At 49.4% G+C, this 22,703-nt stretch overlaps 1 protein-coding gene and 1 long non-coding RNA gene across 2 annotated transcripts in view; one reads left to right on the forward strand and one right to left on the reverse strand.

Moving 5' to 3' along the window:
* Positions 1-22,703, reverse strand: part of GRIK3 (glutamate ionotropic receptor kainate type subunit 3) — a 211,154-nt gene that overhangs the window by 53,265 nt on the left and 135,186 nt on the right. The window contains exons 3-5 of the mRNA XM_090271560.1: positions 13,963-14,220; positions 9,089-9,270; positions 6,769-6,822 (exon numbers count right to left, since the gene is read on the reverse strand). Of these exons, the coding sequence (XP_090127686.1) occupies positions 6,769-6,822; positions 9,089-9,270; positions 13,963-14,220 (494 nt within the window). The remainder of the gene's footprint in view (positions 1-6,768; positions 6,823-9,088; positions 9,271-13,962; positions 14,221-22,703) is intronic.
* LOC150014615 (uncharacterized) lies at positions 3,414-22,158 on the forward strand. Its single transcript, XR_016509936.1, has 3 exons — positions 3,414-3,495; positions 15,237-15,344; positions 21,842-22,158. It is a non-coding gene; the product is annotated as an uncharacterized LOC150014615 (long non-coding RNA).

Here is a 22,703-nt window from a genome sequence, read left to right on the forward strand (position 1 = left end):
GCAGAGTCTTGAGCAGATGGGAGATCTCTACTGAGGTGGCCAGAGTGTGCCTATGTGGCGTTAATCTCAGTGGGAGCGGAGGGAGGTCACTGTGCTCAGTCCTGCATGAAGTGTGTATCATCTCATCTTCACAATCGCCTGCAAAGTGGGTATTTAAAGGTATTCCCTTTACACAGATGGAGGAAACAAGGCTGGAGAGGTGAGGGAGCTGCCTAAGGTCATAAAGCTCATCAAGGCAGAGCAGAGTTTGTATCCAGGTCTGTTTCAATGGTGTGTCAGGGCTGGCTCACACTGGCTTGTGAGAACTAATTGGTAGCACTTCTCCCTGACTCTGCGTTCAGTGACATCACATTGGTAGCTTCATAGTTGCCATCACGGGAGTACTTATACCATGGAAATTGCCAAGCACTACAAATTTGGGTTCCCGCCCTGCCTTTTGCAGAGCTGGTTGTACACATTTACTAATATACCATTGTCTGTCCTATTCAAAAATCCTTGTGCTTCATGTTTCCAATCATTGTCAAACACAAAATATTCATCAGAAGTGTCTTTGGAGCTTTTTTGGAAATGTATGGGCCACAGAAAATCTGGATGGGGCCATACCTCCCCTGAAACTTTCAAGGGAATTGCTTTAAGAATGAGAGAGCTTACCTAAGCCACTTTTGAAGGAGGTAGGTCTGAAAACATGGAGGGATTTTATTTTGCAAAGTAGTGTCTGCAAGTTTGGGGCCAGAGCTGAACTGTCAGGGGCCGTGGAAGAGAAGCTGAGCTCTGCCCCCAGGGGGCGCCCTCCATGCTCTTCTCCTGCCTGGGGCTCAGCCTCCTCTCAATCCTGTGTGTACCTGACCCTCAAGGCCTGGACAATGCTAAAGCATTAGCCCACCTAGGGCCTTTGTGACTTGGTTCTCCCTCCTCTAGGACCAGAGGACAACTGGACTCAGCAGGAAAGGTGGCATCTCTGCCTTTAGTGGGGACTACAGCCCTTTCAGTCTCCAGATGCAGCTTTCGGTCTGTGACACACAGTGGCTGTCGGCAATCACACACAGCCTGGGAGGGGACATGACGGGGTGGCAGTGCTGGGGTCACCTTCTTCCCTGTCACCTCGAGCCTGGCGGGGCTGAGCTGCAAAGTGCTGGAGAGCTTGTGGCACCAAATGCGCCATCCCTGTGACACGAGGACAGTGACAACAGGGAGCTGGTAAAAGAGGCCTCTTTGTCCAGCTCCAGTTTTTTGTTTTTTGTTTTTAATCCAAACCACCCTAGGCTGAGACCCCAAATGCTGTACACAGTGAACTGTGTGCAACCTTACTGCTTGGCAAAAAGTTGCCGTTCTCCATGCCAAATGTTGACACACTGAATTCAGTATCGACGAGGGACCTTTTAGAAACGTTCAGCATAACATAATAGACTAATTCATTAGCACCCCATGGGTCTGACTGGGTAGAAGCTGAAGTTCGGAAAACATCGCCTTAAGGAATGACAGATGAAAATATCTTCCCCATGATATAACTGTTATTGCTGGGAAGTGGCATTAATTGTGATTGCTTATCTATTAATTTATTATAATTCTTTTTTCACCTCCAGGCTTTTACCTACACATGACATGTAGCAGGGGCTCAGCTGGGGCTGATTAACGCAGGGTTATCTGGGAATGGCTCAAAGCTGGTTGGAACAGATAATGGCAGCTGGGGTAATTAAAATGTCTTCTGCGTGGGAGAAGCAAGTTTGGAGAAATTTTTAGGGGCAAAGAGTTGGTGACATGGGTTTCCTAAAGGGAAGGAGATAAATGCCAAATGCCACGGCCTTCCTTCCCAATACAGCCACAGCTGACCCATGGGCAGAGGCAGAATCTCCGGGGAGACCCTTAAGTCAACAGGGCTGGAACGAGGGTCCTGGAGTTGGAGCTGGAAGCAGCCCATGGGCTGGGGGAGAGGACCCAGGGGGCACAGCCAGTGCCCTGGCATGTGGGGGGCTATTGGGAGACCCCTTGGTAGCTGTCCCCCCCCCCCCCCAATATGCTCCACTGAAGAACTGTTTGTATTGCAGGGTCTGTGATCCCTAGAAAGATCTGTTCTCCTTGACTCTGAGAGGCGTGAGGAGGAAGGGCTGTGGGCTGCAACAGCCATGAGCAAGACTGAAAGTCAGAAGCCAAGGCGTCTATCACTGATCTGTTGTGAGATTCTGGGCAGATCACTCAACCTCTCTGGTCCTAGGCTTTCGACCAGTCAACAGGGAACACAAAATCAGCTCTGTGAAGAGAAAAATCAGTGATGTGGAGAGAGGGCTTTGAAACCTGTGAAGTGTGGGTGCTGCTGGGATTTGTGGGGGCTCCGTTGACTTTATTAGTGTCAATCCCTAGGCCTGGACCATCACAGCCAGAGGCGGCCAGGCAGCTTCATGCAGGCTCTCAGCATGAGAGGCTTCAGCTGAGGGCTTTGAGCTGGACAGCTCCCAGCTGATAGCAATCCTTGCTCAGCCCCTTTCTTGCTGAGCGACCTCTCTGAGCCTCAGTTTCTACGTTTCTGTGAAACTGGGAGAGCCATACCTCCCCTGGAGAGCTGGATGTGGATGAGGTGAGGTATGCTGAGTACACAGAAAACGTAAGCAGGAGTTTATTTAATTAATCGATTTAACTCATACAGAGAATTAAATGCCAAGCACTTTCCTAAGTGCTTTACTAATGTCAACATATTTAATGCTCAGCATAACCATCCTATGGGTAGTACTGTTATTGTACGGTTTTATAGATGAGGTGCAGAGAGGTGAGGTAATCTGCCCGAGGAAGTGAAAGAATCTCCATTGTAATTCAGGCACACAGACTGGCCCCAGAGTCTATGGTCTTAACTGTTGCTGTGACAAAAATGTTGATAATTTCACTGATGACTTACTACTTTGTATTGCAGTCCTTTATTCACTCAGGCATTCATGAGCACCTACTATGTACTGGGGATACGGAGGTGAATCAGGCCCTTGGTCCTTATATGCGTGAAGGAAGCTTACAGCTGGTGTGCTTTGTGTTGAACCCAGCTCTGCACGCCCCTTCCCATTCAAGTGCCTCACCATGGGGTAACTCAGGACATGGTCCCTCCACGACCTCAGAGAACAGATGGCTGACAGCAGCCAAAAAGAATGAGAAAAACAGTCTGTATCTGGATGTCCCAGCCCTCTCAAGGCCCCTGTGTCTCAAGGCTCCTGTGTTTATCAGAAACATGTAGAATTTTCACACGCCACTGCTGTTCCCTCTACTGCCGCTACCCCCTCCACAACCCTGTAAGTAGCATCAAGGCCAGAGGCGGGGTGCAGTCTTTCTTACCCAATCTACCACCATCGGGCACGCCTCTGTAAAGTGAGTAATAAAAGGCATGTCCTCTGGGTATCTTTTTTTTTTTCCTTTGGAATATCACAAATACAAGTACAGTTGCCTGGCTTGGAGCTCCTGCATTACACTAGCTCAGGACCTAGGACCTGGAGAGCATTTGAACAGCCTATTAGCTAAGTAAGTAAATGGATGACTGAATTAAGGAAATGAAAACTGAGAAGCAGACACTGCTCCCCCCTCCAAGAACTCCAGCTGTGACCCCAGTTGGTCAATGGCATTACGGTGGAGGGCACTGGGGTGCGGCCTTCTCCAGACTCTTGTCTAGAAGGTTGGGCTACAGGGCTGCAGGCCCAGATCTTCAGGCCCTGCTGTGTCTTGGCTCCCTGAGTGGACACACCTTCTGGCCTTGCAGTGAGGCCTGAGCCAGGTGGAGATGGTTTTAATGGAATGTTTGGAAATAGAATTGGGAACAAGACCTAACTACAGAGAGGGCTTAGCCGCAGGCCCTGTGTAGACAGAGTGGGAGAGGGGCCATACTCAGCATGGGTGAATATGATGTGTGAATTTTGTTCCTGCTGTTTCTAAAGGAAACTCCCAGTGCCCCGTGCTTTCTGCTAGGTGGCCTTGTCTTGGATTCTGTGAGCCCACTGTCCTCTGCCTTTCACCAATAGACCTCGGCTGATTGGCCAAGAAGTGGTCTTCTGTCCCAAGGGTGGTCTTTTACAATCTGGCTGATGACCCAGCCACCATCCTGGGGGCGTTTGAAAATGTGGGGTGATATTTGTGGTGGGAAGAACATTCTGGAATAGTGAACTATCCAGCCCCAAAAGCCTATACAGTGCCCTGTTGAGAAACACTGACTGGTGCTTGACCAGTCAGCAGTCTGACCTGGGGGAGGTGGGCAACACTCTGAGAGAGAGGCGGTGAGAAGTGGCAGAGGTGGGATGGATGGTCGGTTGGGTTGTGAGGAGCCCAGGGCAGCTGTGATGTGCTGAGGTTTCTGGGGATGAAGACTTGGATTAAGGAGCAGAGACGAAGAGTCGGGGGGGGGGGGAAGCAATAGGGAGAGAGGGGGCTAGGAGGGAGGGACTGGCTGAGCCTCATTGCAAAGGGTTGGAACCATCATCCCGTCATGCCCAGAGCTGCTCTGGGTCTAGAACCACCTCCCTGTGTGCTCCTGTGGCCTGTACCCCTAATGACTTGAGGTGACTAGAATGAGTTCTGCTCCTCAAACCCAAAAAAGACCAAATGAAGGATCTGAGGCCCTGAGCCATCACAACGACTTATCTCCATTTTATAGACAAGAAGACAGAGGCCCAGGGAGGTTAAGTAATCTGCCCACAAGAGAGAGCAGGGACTCCCAGCCTTATCTGTGCCTCCAAGGCTTGCTCCCCTCTCATGTGCTACAAAGTAGTGTGCAGGGCGGATGGGCAAGGTCTGCAATGGACCTCAGCCATCTTGGTCCATCTGCCTGCTCCTACAGCGTCCCACTTGACCCTGCCCTGTATTTTCCCATCATGGACTCCAGGGCTTTGTCACAGCCACTGAGAGCAGTGAGAACGCAGAAAGGTAGGCCAGCAGGATACGAGTGTGAGAAGAGAGTGCTGAGTTACTGACATGGCTGGTTGGGACCCCTAATGGCCAGAAGTTGGTCTCAGCCATGTAGGAGGCCAGGGTGGAATGGACAGGGTTGCCGTACCAGGGACAGGGCCTTGGGCTCCTGGAATGTGCCCCACCCCACCTTCCCAGCCTTGTTCCCCTGCCCTCCCTGCAGCTCTGGGACCTAGTGGCTGGGAGAAGCCAGCATGGGTGGGCAGAAATCCAGAAGAGACTAGAGAAAGAAGGTGCCTGGTCTCAGTCACTAGCTTCTGGGATCGCTTTCTCCTTACATGCCCCTTGGCAGGTCCTCAGGTCTGAGCTCTTGACCAGGGGAATGTGCAGGGTGGTTCCTGAGCTCTGCCTTGGGGTGCAGCGGTGGGGGGGGGGCAGAGTGGAGGCAGGGTTCCAAATGGTGGTGTGCTGATAAATGCTTAATAACCAGCTCTCAGAGGAGAGGGAGTAAAAAACCCTAATTTGCAGTTTTTGCCAACGTCTGCAGTATGAACACTCCCACAGTGGCCAATTTTAAGCCATCTATATGATATTACTAAACGTGGAGTTGGGAAGACATGAACGCAGTTGGCTCTCGCAGTCTGCCAAAGCAAGCCAGCTCCAGCACTCCACTGAAGAGCGAACCGGCCTCTTAGCCTTTGCATATGCTGTTCCCTCTACGTGGCACATTCTTCCTCTTTTTCACTTGGTGAACTTCTATCTAGCCTTTAAGGCCCAGTTTAAGCATCTGCTTTCCGATAAAGCCTGCTTCAAAATTTCCACCTTCTGCTAGGCCCCCAGCATCTGGCCTCTCCTTCCACTGTGCCTCCTGGCCAGCTGTCCAGGCCCGTGATGGCACAAGCCTGCAGTATAAGCTGGACACAGATGCAGACTGGACAGGATGGAAGCTCCTTGAAGGCAGGGCTTTGGTGCCAGTCATTTTGAGATGCTTGGCTGAGCACTGGGCTTGGAAAGGACTGTCAGCTGGGTGCTGGGTTCATGAAGGAGCACAGTCTGAGGCCTGTAGGGCTGCAGCAGCAAGGCTGATGCGAGAGCTCATTTCTGCAACAGGGTGGCTGGCAATGCTGTCACTTGCCCCAGATCTGGGCTGGGTGGAAGAGTCTACCCTGAGCCCTAGTGAGGTCAGAAGGTGTTTAGATCCAAGGCAGGGAGTCTGGGTGTTGGTGCTCCTTTGGCACAAGGATCTTTTTATTCTGCTGATCTCAGACCACAACTAATTCTCCTAATGGGTTTAAATGGCCCTAAATGTTCTCAGAGTTTGGACAGGACCCATCTGGAGCCTGCAGGTGGGCTGGCCCGGCTGACAGTGAGTGGGTAGACTCTGACATGGCTGCTATAGGAATCCAAAGGGACTCTTCTTGTTCTTGTGAGAGGCCTGAGACATGCGTGGGCTAGGAGCCAAGGGTCAGCATAATGAGAACGAATACTTCTGTAGCTCTTACATGAACCAGGAACTGTCTTCAGCATTTCCTTTATTCACTCATTGCGTCCTCACAACCATCCTGGGAGGTAGAAGCTATTACTGCCCATTTTGCAGAGGAAGAAACTGAGGCAGGGAGGTTAAATGACTTCTTCAAGATCTCATGGCCAGTAAGCAGAGGGGCTTCTGTTCACACTGGCAGGTACTAGAGTCCTGGCCCTTAGTCACATATAATTTCACTTCTCCAAGTGGGCAGGCCACAAAGACATCTTTGTGCCCTTACTTGGGGCCACACCTCCAGCCTTAGGAAGGCAGATCCAGCCCGGATCTCCTCTAGCTGCAGCATCTTTCCCCACTAGGCTGACCTCGTTCCAAGGGAGCCCCACCCCTGCCCCTGCCAGGACCCAGAGGTACGTTACCAGAGTGGTGAATATGAAGTGGTAGTACTCGGTCATCATGCCCATGGCCATGGCCTGCGAGAGAGCAGAGTGTCAGCAGCCTGCAGTGATGCCCAAGCTGCACCCCCACCCCTGGCCACCCTGGGGTGAGGACTGGGTGGTGGGACAGACTGACAGTGGTTTGGGGAAGCTGGCTACTTGGAGTGGGCTATTCTTTGAGACCCCCTCCAAATAGTGACCATGATAGTGGATTTCACATGGAAGTGAGCAGTACAATCACTCGGGACAGATTAAACTGTGGACTCTTGGGCCACACTCTCCAAAGATTCTGAATTCTGCTGGGCGGGCCAGGGCCAGGCAGGGCCTGGTTGTCCATCTTTGTAGTAAGCACCTCCAGGCCTATCGCACAATCCAAGATACCTTCTCAAGAGCCCTGACTCCACTGAGCTCAGTATCCCAGGTCTGAAGAAAGGTACTCAGGTGCCCCGCCCCCACCCACTCTGCCAGGTCCAGGAGGTGGGTCTGTCTTCTGCTCCAGCGTCCCAGCAAGGGCCCACCACTAAGCAGGCCACGTGGCTGCTGTGGAATTACTGCATACCACCATGAAGTCTACATATGTATATTTGTTATGCATTTTATTAGAAGTCTATAATCACTAACACTAATGACCATAATGCATTTTCTACAGAGTTCTTCAGAATGCTGGGCCCATACAGGGCTCTGAGGGGAAAGTGTCATTGGGTCAAGTGCATTTAGAAAATGCCACACATTTGCTCCCTCTTAGAGGTTTATAACCCGCATCCACAGGGTTAGGCTCAGAGAAGTCCTCGGTAGACAGACACACTTACTTTTGTTTAGTTCAGAGTTTAGCCGAGCCCAGAATGTTTATTTTAAATTATAGACGTTTTCAAGTCAGACAGACCTGGGAGTAAATTCTGTCATGCAGGCTGGGTGACCTAGGGCCCACTACTTTCCCCTTGAGTCTCAGTTTCCTCATCTGTCAGTTGGACACAACAACTAACCCCACTTCCCAGGGTGAGAGTAAATGAGAAGCTATGTGTACCTCTCCCAGAATGACTCCTTAGTAAACTGAAGTCACAATTATCATTATTGTTGTTACACATGCCAGGAAGAGAAGGGATGCCCTGGACACAGTTGGCCGGGAGACTGGGGTGTTAAGGGATTTCTGAGGAGTAGTGTCTCCTTGACAGCGACTTTAAAGATGCCCCACACCCAGTGCTGACCATGCATCCTCCATACTGTGTGAGGTAAGGGCCACTCACTCCACCCGAGAGGAATAGATGACTTCACAGCCACTAGCTCTTGGCAAAAGAAGAATTCAAATTCTCAAAAGAGCTTTTTAATCACCATGTGAAGGAGGCTGGTGTGGGGCTTTCTCAGGCGAAGACAGAGGCTGCCATTCGCTTGGTCACCCCTTGTGGGCCCAACTGAAGGATGGGACTTGAGCACCCCCCCCCCACACCTGAGCCTTGAACCACTCCCAGCCCTTGCTTAGCACCTCTTCCACTGTACTCCATGCCCTGTCCCTGCCACCTGCCTCTCTACGTGTCATGTGTCAGGACCCCCCAGAATACCTCCTCCGTTCACCGGGAATGCTTTCTGGAACCACTTCGTTGCCTTTAGGCTCCAATCAGCATGTTTTGGTTTCTCTGTGTTACCCTCAGAAGGGGTTGCAGGAAATTTGTTTCTTTCTTAGGGGGCTGGCAGGGCTTGGCTCTCATTCCCAGCATGTCACACTGGGCTGTGTCCAGGACCAGGGGCTCAACCAGGACTGGGAGCCAATCCCCTCCCTGACTGTCACTGCAGAGCCAAGCAGATGGTGCGAGGAATCTCTATAAACCTCCTCACCATGGGAGAGTAACACCACGTGCCACGGGCTATGGGGATTAGTCTCTGGAAGAGGCAGTGATGTGTTCTGAGGGCTGTTTCCGAGAACCCCGGACGTCTCTGTGCCTCCTGAACTGTCCTGTCCCATGTGGCTCCAAGCCCCTCCTGCAGCCCCTGCCTCCCACCTGGACAGAGGAAGCACAGAAAGCAGCATTTATTCAGCACCCTTCATGCACCAAGCCTGGCTGTGGCTGCCCCTCCATCACCTTATTCCATTCTCACACCAGACTGTGTAGACTGCTGTGTCGATTTTGCTGCTGGTGAGACAGAGGCTCAAAGAGGCAAAGTGATCGCCCAAGGTCATACAGCCGGCAAGAGGCAGACTGGGTGGCAAACAGATCTGGCTGACATCACACTTGTATTTGGGGAAGTGGGGTAGGGAAAGGGACAGGCAGGTCCCAAGCATCCGTCCCGCAGGCCAGCGCTCACGCACCTGCTTAAGGATCTGGGCAGCCATGGTGTGGCTGCAGTCGAAGATGATGCGGAATTCCCGGCCGCGCTTCATCTCCTTGAGCAGGGGGCGCGAGTCATCAGAGTCAAGGGGAAGCTGGCGGATCTTCAGGCGGATGTTGTATCTCGATGGGGCCATGATGAGCTCCTGCAGTCGGATGAGCCCTGAGAGGTCCCGGGGCACAAAAGACATGTGTACACACATGTATACACAGTAATAGGCATGGCAGACTGTTGTACACATGCATGCCTGTGGCCACAGGTCTACAGACAAGAACTGTGGCCCACTGAGATATGTGCATGTGCATGGTCACAGTCATACATGTCCAGACGCAGATACTAGCACACTTAGGCACAGACATATGCACTCAGTGGTACATGCTTGTATGTACACACAGACGTGTGCACACACAAACATATGTTTGCATGCATGTTGATAGAGATAGAACATTGCTTGGGCAGATAAATATATGTGTGTATATATAGATAGGTGTATGTGCACACTGATACATATACACACATGTAGATTCAAAAGTAGGCATAGATGGAGAGCAAATTCTTACTGACTACACCCACCTGCTCCTCTCCAATCCAGAATGGGTGTAGACTTATGGAGCCTGAACCAGGCGCCACCCCCTCTTCATACCCTGCCCCTGCAACATTGTGAGGCATGGGACATAATCTTTCTAAACCCCCTTAGCAACCTGCTTCCAGGATGCAGGCACAAGTGCTGGCTCCACACTCAACTGTACCGACAGTTGGACTGGGTTAGTCCAGGTGGTATCTGTGCCCAGCACCCACCACCACCCCACCCCACCCCAAGGGCAGATGCCTTGATAAACCTAATTCATGCTTCCACCTCCTCCATGAAGCCTACCTATATTGTTCTGTCTGGACGAGATCCTCTCCCTCAATTTGGTGGCCTTCTCCCTTAGCATTGGCCTCCTCTGGCCTCATCTCACACCCCTAGTCCTGCCCCAAACGCCTTAACATGAGGGGCTGGGGCCCCACAGCCCCTAGCACAGGGCCTGGCACTTAGTGGTACTCAACACAAATTTCCATAACTGAATTGACTTTCTGGGTTTTTTTCTCCCCACACTGAAAAATCCATCCTCCACCTTAGCATTTTGCAAAACCACTTAATCTGGGGACTTCCAGGGAAAACTAAATGTCACTTCCCAGAGACAAATGGCTTGCATAGGTCTAATTAAGTTCATTTCCGTCCTTATTTCAAGGTTCATTCTTGCTGACACCTCTGCTTAGCCTGGAAGCAAGCCTGCTGGCTGCTCTCTCTACCCTGAACCCCACTGCAGGGAGAGGCTAAGCCAGCACAAAGCCAGGGGCCCAAGCAGGTCCTCACTCCCACCACCACCACCTGCTGGACCCCTGCTCATACTCAGGGCTCAGTGTCTGAGGCCTGGCTGTACTGTGCACGCAGCCATGCTCCTCTTCCCCAGTGACAACACTCTGATACTCCCTGGGGACAACCTTCTTCCTCTCTGAGTCCCTATGACCAGGAAGAATCCACCCTCAGCTCCCAAAGCACAGCCTGTGACCCCAGCATGGCCAATCAGCCTAAGGACAGGCTTAGAGATGGATATGTGACACCAGCTGGTCCTCTCAGAGTGGCTTCTAGAAATGTGCTGGAGTAAAAGGTAAGATGTATCCCTTTTCCATTGAACTCCAAGTAAGGAGGAAATAAACCTGGGAGTTACCACATAGAACCTGAGAAAGATTGCAACAGGGCAGAAATCAGAGGCCAAACAGAGAAAGTAAGTCCTGATGATACTCATTGGAGCCTCTGGATCGAACAGTACCTGAAGCTGAGTTTACTCCTGAACTTTCCAGTTAAGGCAGCCAACAAAATCGTCCCCCACTTTTTTGCTTAAATTAGCTTGTGCCGGATTAAAGTTTGCAATCAACTGTTACAGTGTCCTCTGTCTGGACAGAGTCCCCTACCTTCTCAGTGCCTGTCCCCCCAGATAGCCCACTTCAGAAGCCTTCCAACGGAGAGCCCCTGTTTCCAAAGCTATTTCAGGCACACATGCTTAGGTCTGTTCAACCTCTCTTTCCTATTCTTGAGAGCTGGATGTCAGGAAAGCAATCTGGTTGGTGTCCTTCACGTCACTGTGCTGGGGAGGACAGAAATGTAACCCTGGGATCTAAGTCTCCCAGAGAGCTCTCAAACAAGTTTTGCCATGGCTATGGGCATCAGGAAGCCCCAGTCCCCTGGAAGGTCTCAGATCCAGGTTGCTGGGTTGGGAGAGGGCTCTGGAGTCCTGAGTGGCTAGATCAATAGGGGCCTAGTGCCTCCTAATACCAGACTTGATAGGGAAGAGGATGAGGACCTCAGTGGACCTTAGCAGAGGAGAAGGGGTCACAAGCTCCCCCAAACACATACCCAGCCTTATCCCTACCCACCCAGTCTCAGAAATTCTTAGTGTGGCTGACTGATGCTGCTTACTCACACCTGTACCCCACAAAGCCCCAAGTGTACACTTGGCTCCCACATGCTCATTTTTCAGACTTATGCACAGCATCAGTAGGCATGTGGGCTTTGGGGACCCAGGACATGAGGACAGGGACAGCCTGGATCCTGGAGCAGAGGCCACCAGAGTCTTCCTGTCAACCAAGTGCATTGCCCCGTGTAATGTATGGTGACCCACATTCTCCAGCAGCAAATGTCAGATCTCTTTCCCATCAGCATATTCCCAAAGGAGACCAGAGGCTCATCTCGGCCAACCCCAACGGAAGACTAGGCTCTTTTGTTTGCCCAAGATGTGCTTTCCTTCCTGGCTGCTTCCTTAATCAATCTCTCCCAAAATATCTGCAGTGAATCATGTTGTTGGAATCATGCTTTTCACTTACAAAGCACTTCCGCATCCATTACCCGACTTAACCATCTCCCTGTCCTAGAAAGCATGCAGATGAGGGACTTTTGTTCCAATGTTACAGAGAAATAAACTGAGGCCCAGAGAGGTTTTGTGACCCTCTCAAGATATTGCAGCATGCTAGCAATGGGGTCAAAACCTGAAATCCAATCTTTTGGCTCCTAGACCAAGTTATCAGGACGTAAACCCATCCTAAGTCAAGCAGCATCTGTATTGTAAAAAGATAACCGGTGTACCCCCTTCTAACATGCTAAGGGAACCACAATTTTGTCTGGGTGGCAATGCGCCAGTCCCATGAGATGACTTGAGATTGGGAGGAGCCAGTCAGCAGCAATGCCATTCCCATTTGACTGTGCCCTGGGTAGGGTAGCAGGCATGCTCAGTGAGCTGTACTGGGTGGTCTGCTGGAAGGTTCTGAGACAGACTTTCCTCCTTGATAAGACACATGCATCACATTAAGAAAAATCGCGTTGGTTCCTACCATACTTGAATGCTCTCTCCCAGCCAGGTTGTCTTCTTGATACGACTGCCATGCACAGGCCCCCCTCCTTCAGTGATGCCCGCATGGCTCCTCTGCCTGTCCATCCATCCTCAAGACTCAGCTCATTCATGTGTCTCCTCAGGTAAGGCAGTCCAGATTAGCCAAGGCCACAGATGTCCTCTCCCCAAGCATCTCGAGCCCTGACTTTATGTACCTGTCACTCAGTGCTTAGCTCTGATGGCTTGGAATGACCAGCAACCTCTGGGTGGACACCCACTGCCCTACAACATGATTAACTTTTCAGAATAAGATGGTATAAGTACATCCTCATTTCTTTTCCTTTACCAGTGCCCAACATGCTCTTTCCTAATGAAATTTAACTATCATTTATTTCAACTTGATTTTTAATTTGATTTAATTCACTTCAGTTCAACAAACCTTTATAAACATCTGCATTGTACCAGGCCCTGTGCTAAACCCTGGAGGCACAGAAAACTCACGATCTGGAAGCAGACACTGGCTCAAAGACAATCATTCATAGTGGCATGTTACAACCGATAAATCTGCAGGGCTGCAGAAACACGGGAGGTGACCTGGAGCTGGGCAGGAGTGCCCCTCCATGGCTGAGACCTTGTGCTGGGGGCATGGAGAGGGGTGGGGGTTCCTGCCCTCCAGGACCTTCTGTCTGGTGCTTTGGGTATAGCAGGCCCTCAGCAGATGCTGGTAGAATCCTGAACTAAATCAACAACTCTGGAATGTCTTTTCTGCGGGTTTCTCTCCCTATGATTCCCACTCCACATTAGGAGGTAACGAGCTGACATCGAATCACAGGCAGCTGAGAGCTGGAGGGCTCTTTCCACTCTGGACACTGGAGCTCTTGACTTGATGCATGGGCAGAGCGGGGCTAGATAGGTTAAGTGACTTGCCAAGGTCACTTTCTCTTAAGAGGTGGGGCTAAGAAATGTCTTGGAACTTGAGTCCTTGGAAGGAAAAAGGAGAGGAGACAGCTCCATGTTGCCCAGTGAGTAAGTGTCAGAGCTGGCACGCATGTACTCTGGGTTTGAGTTCAAAGCCTGCACTCAGAGCCAGCAGGGCTGGACGTGTTTACTGCACATGGAGACGTGTGAATGTAAGAGCAGGCAGGTGTGGGTGCTGCTGCGCAGGTGTGGGTGCAGGTGCTGGGAGCGGGGCAAGGGTGCTGAATATGGATTTGAGCACACTGCTGGGGTAGAGGTGGGTGGGTAGGGAAGGTGTGAGGCAGGTGCAAGGTGGGCTGGGGCTGCTGAGCTGGGGGGAGTGTGGCTGGTGTGCACAGGTCTGGGGGTGAGTTCAGGGACAAGTGTCCATGTGACTGAGTGACGTTTGAGTGTGAGAGACCACCTTTTTCCCAGGGGCAGCTGACTTGGGTAAGCAGTCAAGAGCCCGATGCTGGGTTTCTGCCCCTCTTGCACCCTACCCCCAGTCTGGTCAGGCCTGGCCACCCACCTGTACTGTCATCATAGACCACGGTGGCCGACCGCCACTTGAGGTACTGAACCAGGTCAAGGATGGCATGGCTGAGAGAGGCGTAGTCAGGGTAGAGGTTCACGTAGAAGGTGTCCTTGTTGTCCAGCGGGTGGTGCTTCCAGCGCAGCTGGATGTGGGGAACCTCCAGGGCATTGCAGATGGATTGGACGGCGTTGGTGCAAGAGCCCTGTGATGGCCCGAAGATTGCCACCACGCCCAGTGCCAGCTGGTCACAGGCTGCAGCAGAGGGAGGGAAGGAAGGTGCAGGGGTCAGTGCTGGGTCTTATCAGGCAGCTGGGGGTTGGGGGCATTGGGGACAATGATTTCGGCGATCCCGTAAACACAGGGGAGAAGCAGCACCTGGAACCCTCTGAGGGTAGATGACTGACAATATCTCTGAATCTCTGTTTCCTCATCTGGAAACCAGGGTCGTCACAGTCCCTGCCTCATGGGGTCATAGGAAGTTGAACGAGATAATGCACATAAGACACTCAGCACAGCACTCATGAAATAGAAATGATGGTTACCTTTGATGTTGTTATCATCGTGATTAGTCCCATCAGCTCAGTACCATGCCCTGCTCTGGACGGGAACTTGAGAGACAAATAGAAATGAAATACCTCCTTGCTGATAACTTTTAAACTTAAACCTCTAGCCCTGATCTGTTTCCTAAAATTCAGTCTGTACATCTTACCTGTGCTGAACACTGCCACTCAGATGTCTACGGTGCATCTCAGACCTAACGAGTCCAAAACGTAACCCCCTCTTCTCCCCACAGCCTCTTGCATCTTGGTAAATGGCAGCTCCACTGTCCCATCCGGTGCTTTATGCCAGAAACCCCAGTACTGTCTTGACTCCGCTCGTTCCTTCATATCCCACATCTCAATCCAACATCAACTCTTGGTTCACCTTTGAAATGTATCAGAATCTGACCACTTCTTACCAATCCTGCCCTGGTGCAGGCCACCAACATCTTTCACTCAGATTCCTGCAGAAGGCTCCCAGCTTCCGCAGGAACCCTCGCTACCATCTATTTTACACTCAGCCGCTGGAGATAGCCTTTCACAACCTAAATGGATTACATCACTCTTTTGTTCCAAGGGCTCCCGTTCCGCTCAGTATAAAAGCCAAAGTCCTCAACAGTGACCAATGAGGCCCTACTTGTTGTAGCTCCTCCCCACCCCTGTCCCCAGCATCACCACCCCCACTACGTTTCTGACTTCCTCTCCCACCCTTCTCTCCTTTTCTCATAGCACTCCAGCCCCACTGGCTTCCATGATGTTCCTCACACATTCGCTGTCCCTTCTGGCTGGACTGTTCTTCCCTCAGATCCACGTGACTCCCTCCCTCCCTTCTTTCAGGTACGTGTCTGTGCGTCTTAATAGAGAGGCATCACTACCCAAGCTATAATAGCAATCCCCACCTGGCCAGGATCCCTCAGCCCCATACCCTACTTTATTTCTTTATTAATTGACCACCAGCAGTCTTGTTCATTTGTTGACTTCTCTTCCCACTTGAACATAAGCTCCAAGGAGGTAAGGGCTCGTATACTGCTGTATCCACAGTGCTTTAAAACAGTACCTGGTCTGAGTAGGTGCTTAACCAACATCTGCTGAGTGAACAAAGGCTGAATCCTTGACTTCAAACAGTTCACATTCTTGGGGGAGGCCCCAGGGCTCAGGCAGATCAGACAGCAGATGCTTCAGGGAAAGTCAAACATCAGTGGGCACAGCACAGCATGAAATGAGCAAACCCAGGGCAGCTTGGGCTCTAAGGGGGACGCAGGCTCATACAGGGATTGTGCCTGAAAGATCCATAAAATGAACCTTTCAAGGGCATCAGGGGGTTAGGGCTTCCCAGGAACCACTGCCCTTTCTTCTGGAAACTGTCTCTACTTTTTCTTTGGGTTCCACTGCTTTTTTCATTCCCAAGCCATGAGAGGTGGGAGAGTGACTAAGACCCTAGGCTATAGCCTCTGATTTAGGGGATGGCCATGTGACCAGTCAGAGCCAATGGCATGCCATGAGACCTCTGGCACTGAGAAGGAGGCACATTCCCTCTGTAACTGGACCTGGAAGGAGGTAAGATCTGGAGGTACAGTAGTCACTTTGTACACACAAAGAAGGCATGGTAGTTGTCTTTGAATAGAGTCAGATGAAGGTGAGCAGAGATGAGAGAGAAAGAAATGTGAGCCCCTGATCAGGTGGAACCCTGGATTTTGGTTAAATGAACCAGTATATTCTCTTAGTTTTCTGTCACTTGCAACCAGAAGATCCCTAGCTGAAGAGCATCAGCAAACTCGCTAGCCTGTGGCCATGAGAATCAACTACGTGCACAGGTATGAACACAGGATGCATGTAGGAGAAGGCAAGACAGAGCATCTAAGCATGGATACCTAGTGGATTCAGATGCATCCTGGCTGCCTCAAGGGACTCTGGGAATGACTTACTGGGCTTAGGTCTACCTTTAAGATTTGCAGGGCCTGGGGCCAGAGTACAAATGGAGGCCCGTTACTGTATGGTTAAATAGTTAGATGTTATATGCTAGGAAACTGTTATATAAAACATGCCCTGCCCTCCCACTTTGACAATATGTCTTCACAACAACCTGGAAAGTCAGATACAACACTTGGAAAGTGAGGATGGAGACTTCTTATATGCAGTGATGTGGGGAGAGGCAGCACCAACCCCTACTCTGTCCCCTTTGCTTTGACCACTGGCTCCACCTTGTGTCATAAGGGGCCTTGCACTCACTGTGTGGACATCCCTGCCCTTACATCTGAGCTTCATCCACAGCTCTGCAAACACCTGCCCCTTGGTCATGCTTAGATAGGGCCCGTGAGTGGGCCCTGGCAGCACGGCTCCCTCTCTGTAGGATGGCCCCAGCAAGAGGCTCATGTAGGGCCTTCCGGCAGGAAATTCAGGGTTCTAGACACTTGGAACAAAGATTAGAGGGGAAGAGTATAGGGTTCTAATGGCCAAGTCCCCTTTGTTCCTCTGACCCCTTGTTCTGGGAGGTGATGTCGACCAGAAGAGGGCGAGGGCAGCATCTCCAAACCACAGGCCCTGGGAAAGGGGCCCTCTTGCCTTGGCTAAGGGCAGTACCAATGGATCCAAGGATACAGGGTGGCTTTGAGCCAATCGAAGTGTGTGGTCTTTGCGTATTTTCCTCTCCACTCATGTCTATTCCCTCCTCCGTCACTGCTTCCTGGGACCATGAGATATTATAGAAAGTGTTTACTTTTCCTGAAATTTGTACTTCCTCCGAGAATGCCAGAGAATGCCATTCACGGCGGAAGTGAAAGATACTGCACTCCGTGGGCAGAAATGCTAGTTACTGTTAGGAGTCTGCTGGAACCACCAGGAACATGGGACAGGGCGGCCATGTATGGGAAGCCACAGGGCCAGGATTCCTTGTGGCCAATGTCAGGTGCAGGAGAGGATGCAGGGGGCGGGGGCACATGGTGCCTTCCTGGTGCTCCAACAGCTGTGGGACTGGAGGCCAGGTCAGAGAAGCACTGTGTTGTCCTTGTTTTCATCACCTTAGCGTCAATGAACCTGAGCAGCACTCTGTGTGACTGTGTGAGTGAGACAAACCTTAGTGAAAATAAAGTCTTCAAAATTAGGAACTCTGGATGTGTTGGTAAATTGTCCAATTTAGGGACAGTTCTTCTTCTTGGTGCCTTTGTCCCAAGGAAGCCAGTCCCTGACCTGTACTCTCACTGCCCGTTCATGCTGCCCTTCTGCTGGGAGAGTGTGTGGGTGTTTGCTCTCACCACTGTGCCTCATTAAGAGGAGGAGCTGCCTGAAGGAAGAGACCATGTGTCAGTCACTCTGTAGCCATAGAGGCTGGATACCAACATGAAGGATGCAGTGACAGTAGTGACAGCTGTCCAGGCCTGGTCACTTCTTGCCCAAGCCAGAGGCCATGGGAACTTGATAAAATCTGCAGGTTTCTCTAATGATCTAGCTCCTGCCTTTGTTTTGAACCTTCTAGCTGTCCTCTGATATCCCTAGTTTCCATCCTATCACCTCCTGTCTCTACTCTTTCTTTTTTCCCTCCAGGACCTTCTGGTTGATGACTTAGTCAAATGACTTGTGTGTCTCATTTCCTCTCACTACCATCTCCAAGAATCTGTGTTTTGGATTTTCCCCTTTGATCTTGGTCTTGAAGCAGGCAGGTGAATGCTGCCCTACCACCCTCACCCAGCTCAGCCTTTTAGATCATGGCTCCTGGCAGGCCCAAGGTCTGGGTATCCCTGTTTGACTGAGGCAGGGGAGAGTGGACCAACTGCAAATTATAATGATGTGGAGGATCGTCAGAGTGATCTTGAAGGGAGTAATTTAGATTTTGACACTGATCATAATGATAATGTAAAAGGGAATTATAATGATTGTTGAGACAGTGAAGACCATCTTGTGGGGCTGTTGATGATCCTGGTGATGCCATTAATGAGGGTGGAATTGATGATAATGTCGATGTTGTGAAATAGTGGTGGGATGAGGATGATGACAGGATTAATGATGATAAATATGTCAATGCTGTGACTGCAGCAATAATGATGGTGATAGAGATGATGATGATAATGTGAATGATGACGAGAGTGGTAATGATGAAGGTGTCAATGCTGTGACTGCAGCAGTGATGATGATGGTAGAGATGATGGTGACAATATGAGTGATGATAAGATTGGGGATGATGAAGACGTTGCTGTCATGGCAGTGATAGCTATGATGATAGGAGGGGTGGTGATGGTGGTGTTGATATGATGATGATGACCACACTGGGTTTCATTCTGCCAAAGATGTAGTGATTTGATCTCACTGTTGGGTGGCAGGAAGCACCAGTCTTGCCTTTCACCTATTCTCCTTGGCCTCTCTTCACATCCCTTTTTCTGTCCCCTCCATGTTCCTTCCACCCTCTAATAATCTTCCAGTCTGGAAGAACACTGTTTTCGCAAAAGGACCAGGACAGGGGTATAGCAGTAGTAGTAGTAGCAGCAGCAGCAGCAGCAGCTTTATCTCCAGATGTTTCCAGGGCAGCAGCCAACCCTTGTTCTGGCAGCCCTGAGCACACACTGCAGTAATTACATTATTTGTGGCTTCAATTTTAAATCCATTTTCTGGTCATTTTACAGTAACTCAATGGTTCGCAGTCATTGCAGGAGTCCACAGCCTGAATACAGTCCCCTCCGCCCCCTTTCCATGGCAATTGTAGTAATAGCAAAAATTATCCCAATCAATTTGTGTCTTAAAAGGAATTGAGCAGCCCAGAGAATAAGTGAAGGCAGAGGAGCCTGGGGAGTGCTGGGTTGATTCCAAGCCCGCTCTGGTCAAGCTTGGAAGAAAACACAGGCACTCTCTTGGTTGCTGGCTGAGGCTCTGCCTGGCAGTCACTTATCTTTTAATTTTCCGCAAAACATTTAAAAATAAAGACAATAAGTGAAAGTCCCTTTTAAGGTGGAAAGGCCTCCTGGGCCTCTGTGGAGGGAAGTACTAATTCAACCAGAGCTGGCAGGGCAGGTGGTACCAGGGTCTGTGTCTTTGCACTCCTGCACCCCACATGGCCCTGAGGTGGCTAAATTCTGCTGGTGCGGTAGTGGTGAAGGGCACCTCTGTCTCGGGAAAAGGAATTACCATTGGGTTAATTGGAATTAGGTCCAAGTTTACCCCCCTGGAAGAGGCCTAATGATGTGCCTGAGAATTTAAAAAAAACTAAAGATCAAAAGAAAAATAAAGATCAGAGAATACGGGGTTTCCCAAGGAATGGAGGGTGCCCATTGGGGAGCATGATCAAATAGCAGACCTGCCTCCAGGGTCAGACAGTGGTGTTTCTAACCACAGCACGGGTCTGTCTTCAGCATATTATTAGAAGGACATTAAAGGGGGGGTGACAGCAGAGAGAGGCTACTTATTATTTTTTTTATTGAGATACAACACAGTAAAGTATATTCATTTGAAGCAAAGACTTTTATAAATTTTTACATAGAACTGTACTCATGTAACTGCTACTTGGATCAAATATAGCACATTTCCAACACCTGAGACTGTTTTTCTCTGCCACTTTCTAGTTAATATCCCTGCATACTACCTCCCCAAGAGGTAGTCACTGTTGATTCACTCAACATTATGCCTGTGAGGTTCATTTGTAATGTTGCATGTAGCAAGAGTTTGTTTTTATTGCTGATTCAAATTCCATTGTGTAACTATACTCCAATCTATCCATTTTCCTGTTGATGGACCTTTAATTTATTTCCAACTTTTGGTTGTTATCAATAAAGTGGCTAGGAACATCCTTGCAGGCATACATTTAACTTTAGTAGATACTTCCACACAGTTCTCCTGAGAAGCTGAACCAGTTTTCAATCCCACCAGCATGGCATAGAAAAAAATTAACCTCAACCCTTACCTTCCACCATACATAGAAAACTGATTTGAGATAGAGCATAGAGCTAAGTATGAAAGACAACACAAGAGAGCTTCTGGAAGAGAACATAGGAGAATATCTTCATGATTTTGGAATAGACAAAACAGAACACAAAAGGCATTAACTATAATGAAAATGTGAATAAACTGGACTTCTTTAAATTAAGAACTTTGCTCCTCAAAAAATACTACTAAGAGAGTGAAAAGCAAACTCATCTGTAATAGATATATGCAATACAAATGTATATTTAACCAAGGGCTCTTATCCAGAATTTATAAAAGACTCCTACAAATCAATAAGACAATGACCAGCAACTCAATTTTTAAAAGTGATTGAAAGGCTCAAAAGGGCACTCCAGGGACGAGAAGATTCAGATGATCCAGTAGCATATGAAAAGATACTCAACATCTCCGGTCATCAGGGAAATACAAAATGACACCACAATGAAATGCCTACTATTATACATAAGCCACCAAAATGGTCCAAGTTAAAACTAATTTCACCAAGAGTTGGTAAAGATGTAGAGTCACAGCAAGTACCACCCACTGCTGAGGGATTGCCAGTCAGTGTGGCAAGTTGGGAAAACCATTTGGCTGAGCATATGCACACCCTATGGCCTCACATTCCCAATCCTATGTATCCACCCAACAAAAAGTGTGCACGCCCTGCGCCAAAAGACATCTACAAGAATGTTCACAGAAGTGCTATTCTATGGACCCAACTGGACCCAAATGTCCGAAAGTTATTTTTGTTTTGAAAAATTGTAGTATATTCATATAATGAAAGATTTGCAACAATGAAGACTACTGTTTTATTCAACAACAGATGAATCTCACAGATATGTCACAGGGGGAAAGAAGCAAGGCTCAGAAAAGTATACCCTGGTATTCTGTTTATGTAAAGTTCAAAAACAGGCGAAACTAGTGCATGGTATCAGCAGTCAGAACAATGGTGCTACAGTATGGCCTTGAAGAGGCAAAGGGCAGAAGAGATGAACAGTAATTCTCTCTCTCTCTCTCTCTCTCTCTCTCTCTCTCTCTCTCTCTCTCTCTCTCTCTCACACACACACACACACACACACACACACACACACACACACACACCAGGACTCAGAATTGTGAAAGAAAAGCCCAGTGTTATAAGATAGAAGCAGGAGACCTGACCTTATCTGGTGGCTCAGAGAAGGCTGCCCTGAGGACCAGAAGTTTGAGAGAAGAATGAATTAACTAGACAAATGGCAGGGCAGAGGTGTGATTTACAAGGGAAAGGGAATTACAAAGAGAGGGCATCATATGTGCAAAAGTCCTGAGGTTAGAGTGTAACAGGGAATGAAAACTTTATACTACTCTGACTAAATATTAAATCCAGCTTATTACTCTAACCTGATTTTTCTTTTGAAACTAGAACTTGCACATTAAAAGGATTTTTTTAGTATACTTTACAGAAATCAGCAATTTCAGTTCCTGTAGGAACCTAGGAAGTAGTCTGACCTCAAGAACCCAGGAATTCAGCTGATAAAAAATCAGATGGCCAACTCAAGGATGTTGACCATAAAGAGCCAAATCAAGGCCTTCGAGAAGATGTCCTGCATGTCTACAGCCCCCTCCCCCTGATTTCTTTGTTCTGCTTTACCTCCCCTTCCTGATAAAACCTCTGTCTGCATGAAGATGCTAAGGTGGGCTTTGGAATGAGAGCCCCCCCATCTTCTTGGGATGCCAGCATTTGAATAAACCTCTTTCCTTTTCACCATCGCCTGTCCCATGAGTTTGGCTTTCATGTGGCAGGTGGTCAAACCTGAGTTCAATTACAAGAGGAAACCCAGCACCCTGTGGATGGCAGGTATGGCTAGAACTTAGAGGCTGAGTGGGCAAGTAGCACAGATGTGGCTGGAAGGTCATGTTGGGGCTAGACTGGACAGGCCCTCATGAGCTCTAATGATGATTTAGGGGAAAAATATGGGGCACCATCCAGGGTTTTAAGCAAACAAGTCAGGTGACCTGATGTAGAGTGGAGAGAGGCTGTGGCTTTGGTCACTTGGACCAATCTGTTTGGACTTCCAGACTTGTGTATTTACATCTCAAGTCTGCTCATCCACCCCCTGGGCAGTTCTGTATCTTGCAGGACTAGAAGTTCCTCCTGGAGGAAGTGCCTCAGAAGGTTCTGAAGCTCTGTCCCAGGCTCACTGTTGACTGCAGGTCTCCACACTGAATTGTAAGTGCACCCCCAGACTGTCATTATAAGAAATTTTAGTGGTTTTTAGAAAAAATGGACAGAAGACTCAGCTTAGCCTTTTA

The sequence above is a fragment of the Furipterus horrens genome, unplaced genomic scaffold (assembly GCF_987537825.1).
Source record: "Furipterus horrens unplaced genomic scaffold, mFurHor1.1.pri manual_scaffold_3, whole genome shotgun sequence".
Classification (NCBI taxonomy): Eukaryota; Metazoa; Chordata; class Mammalia; order Chiroptera; family Furipteridae; genus Furipterus; species Furipterus horrens.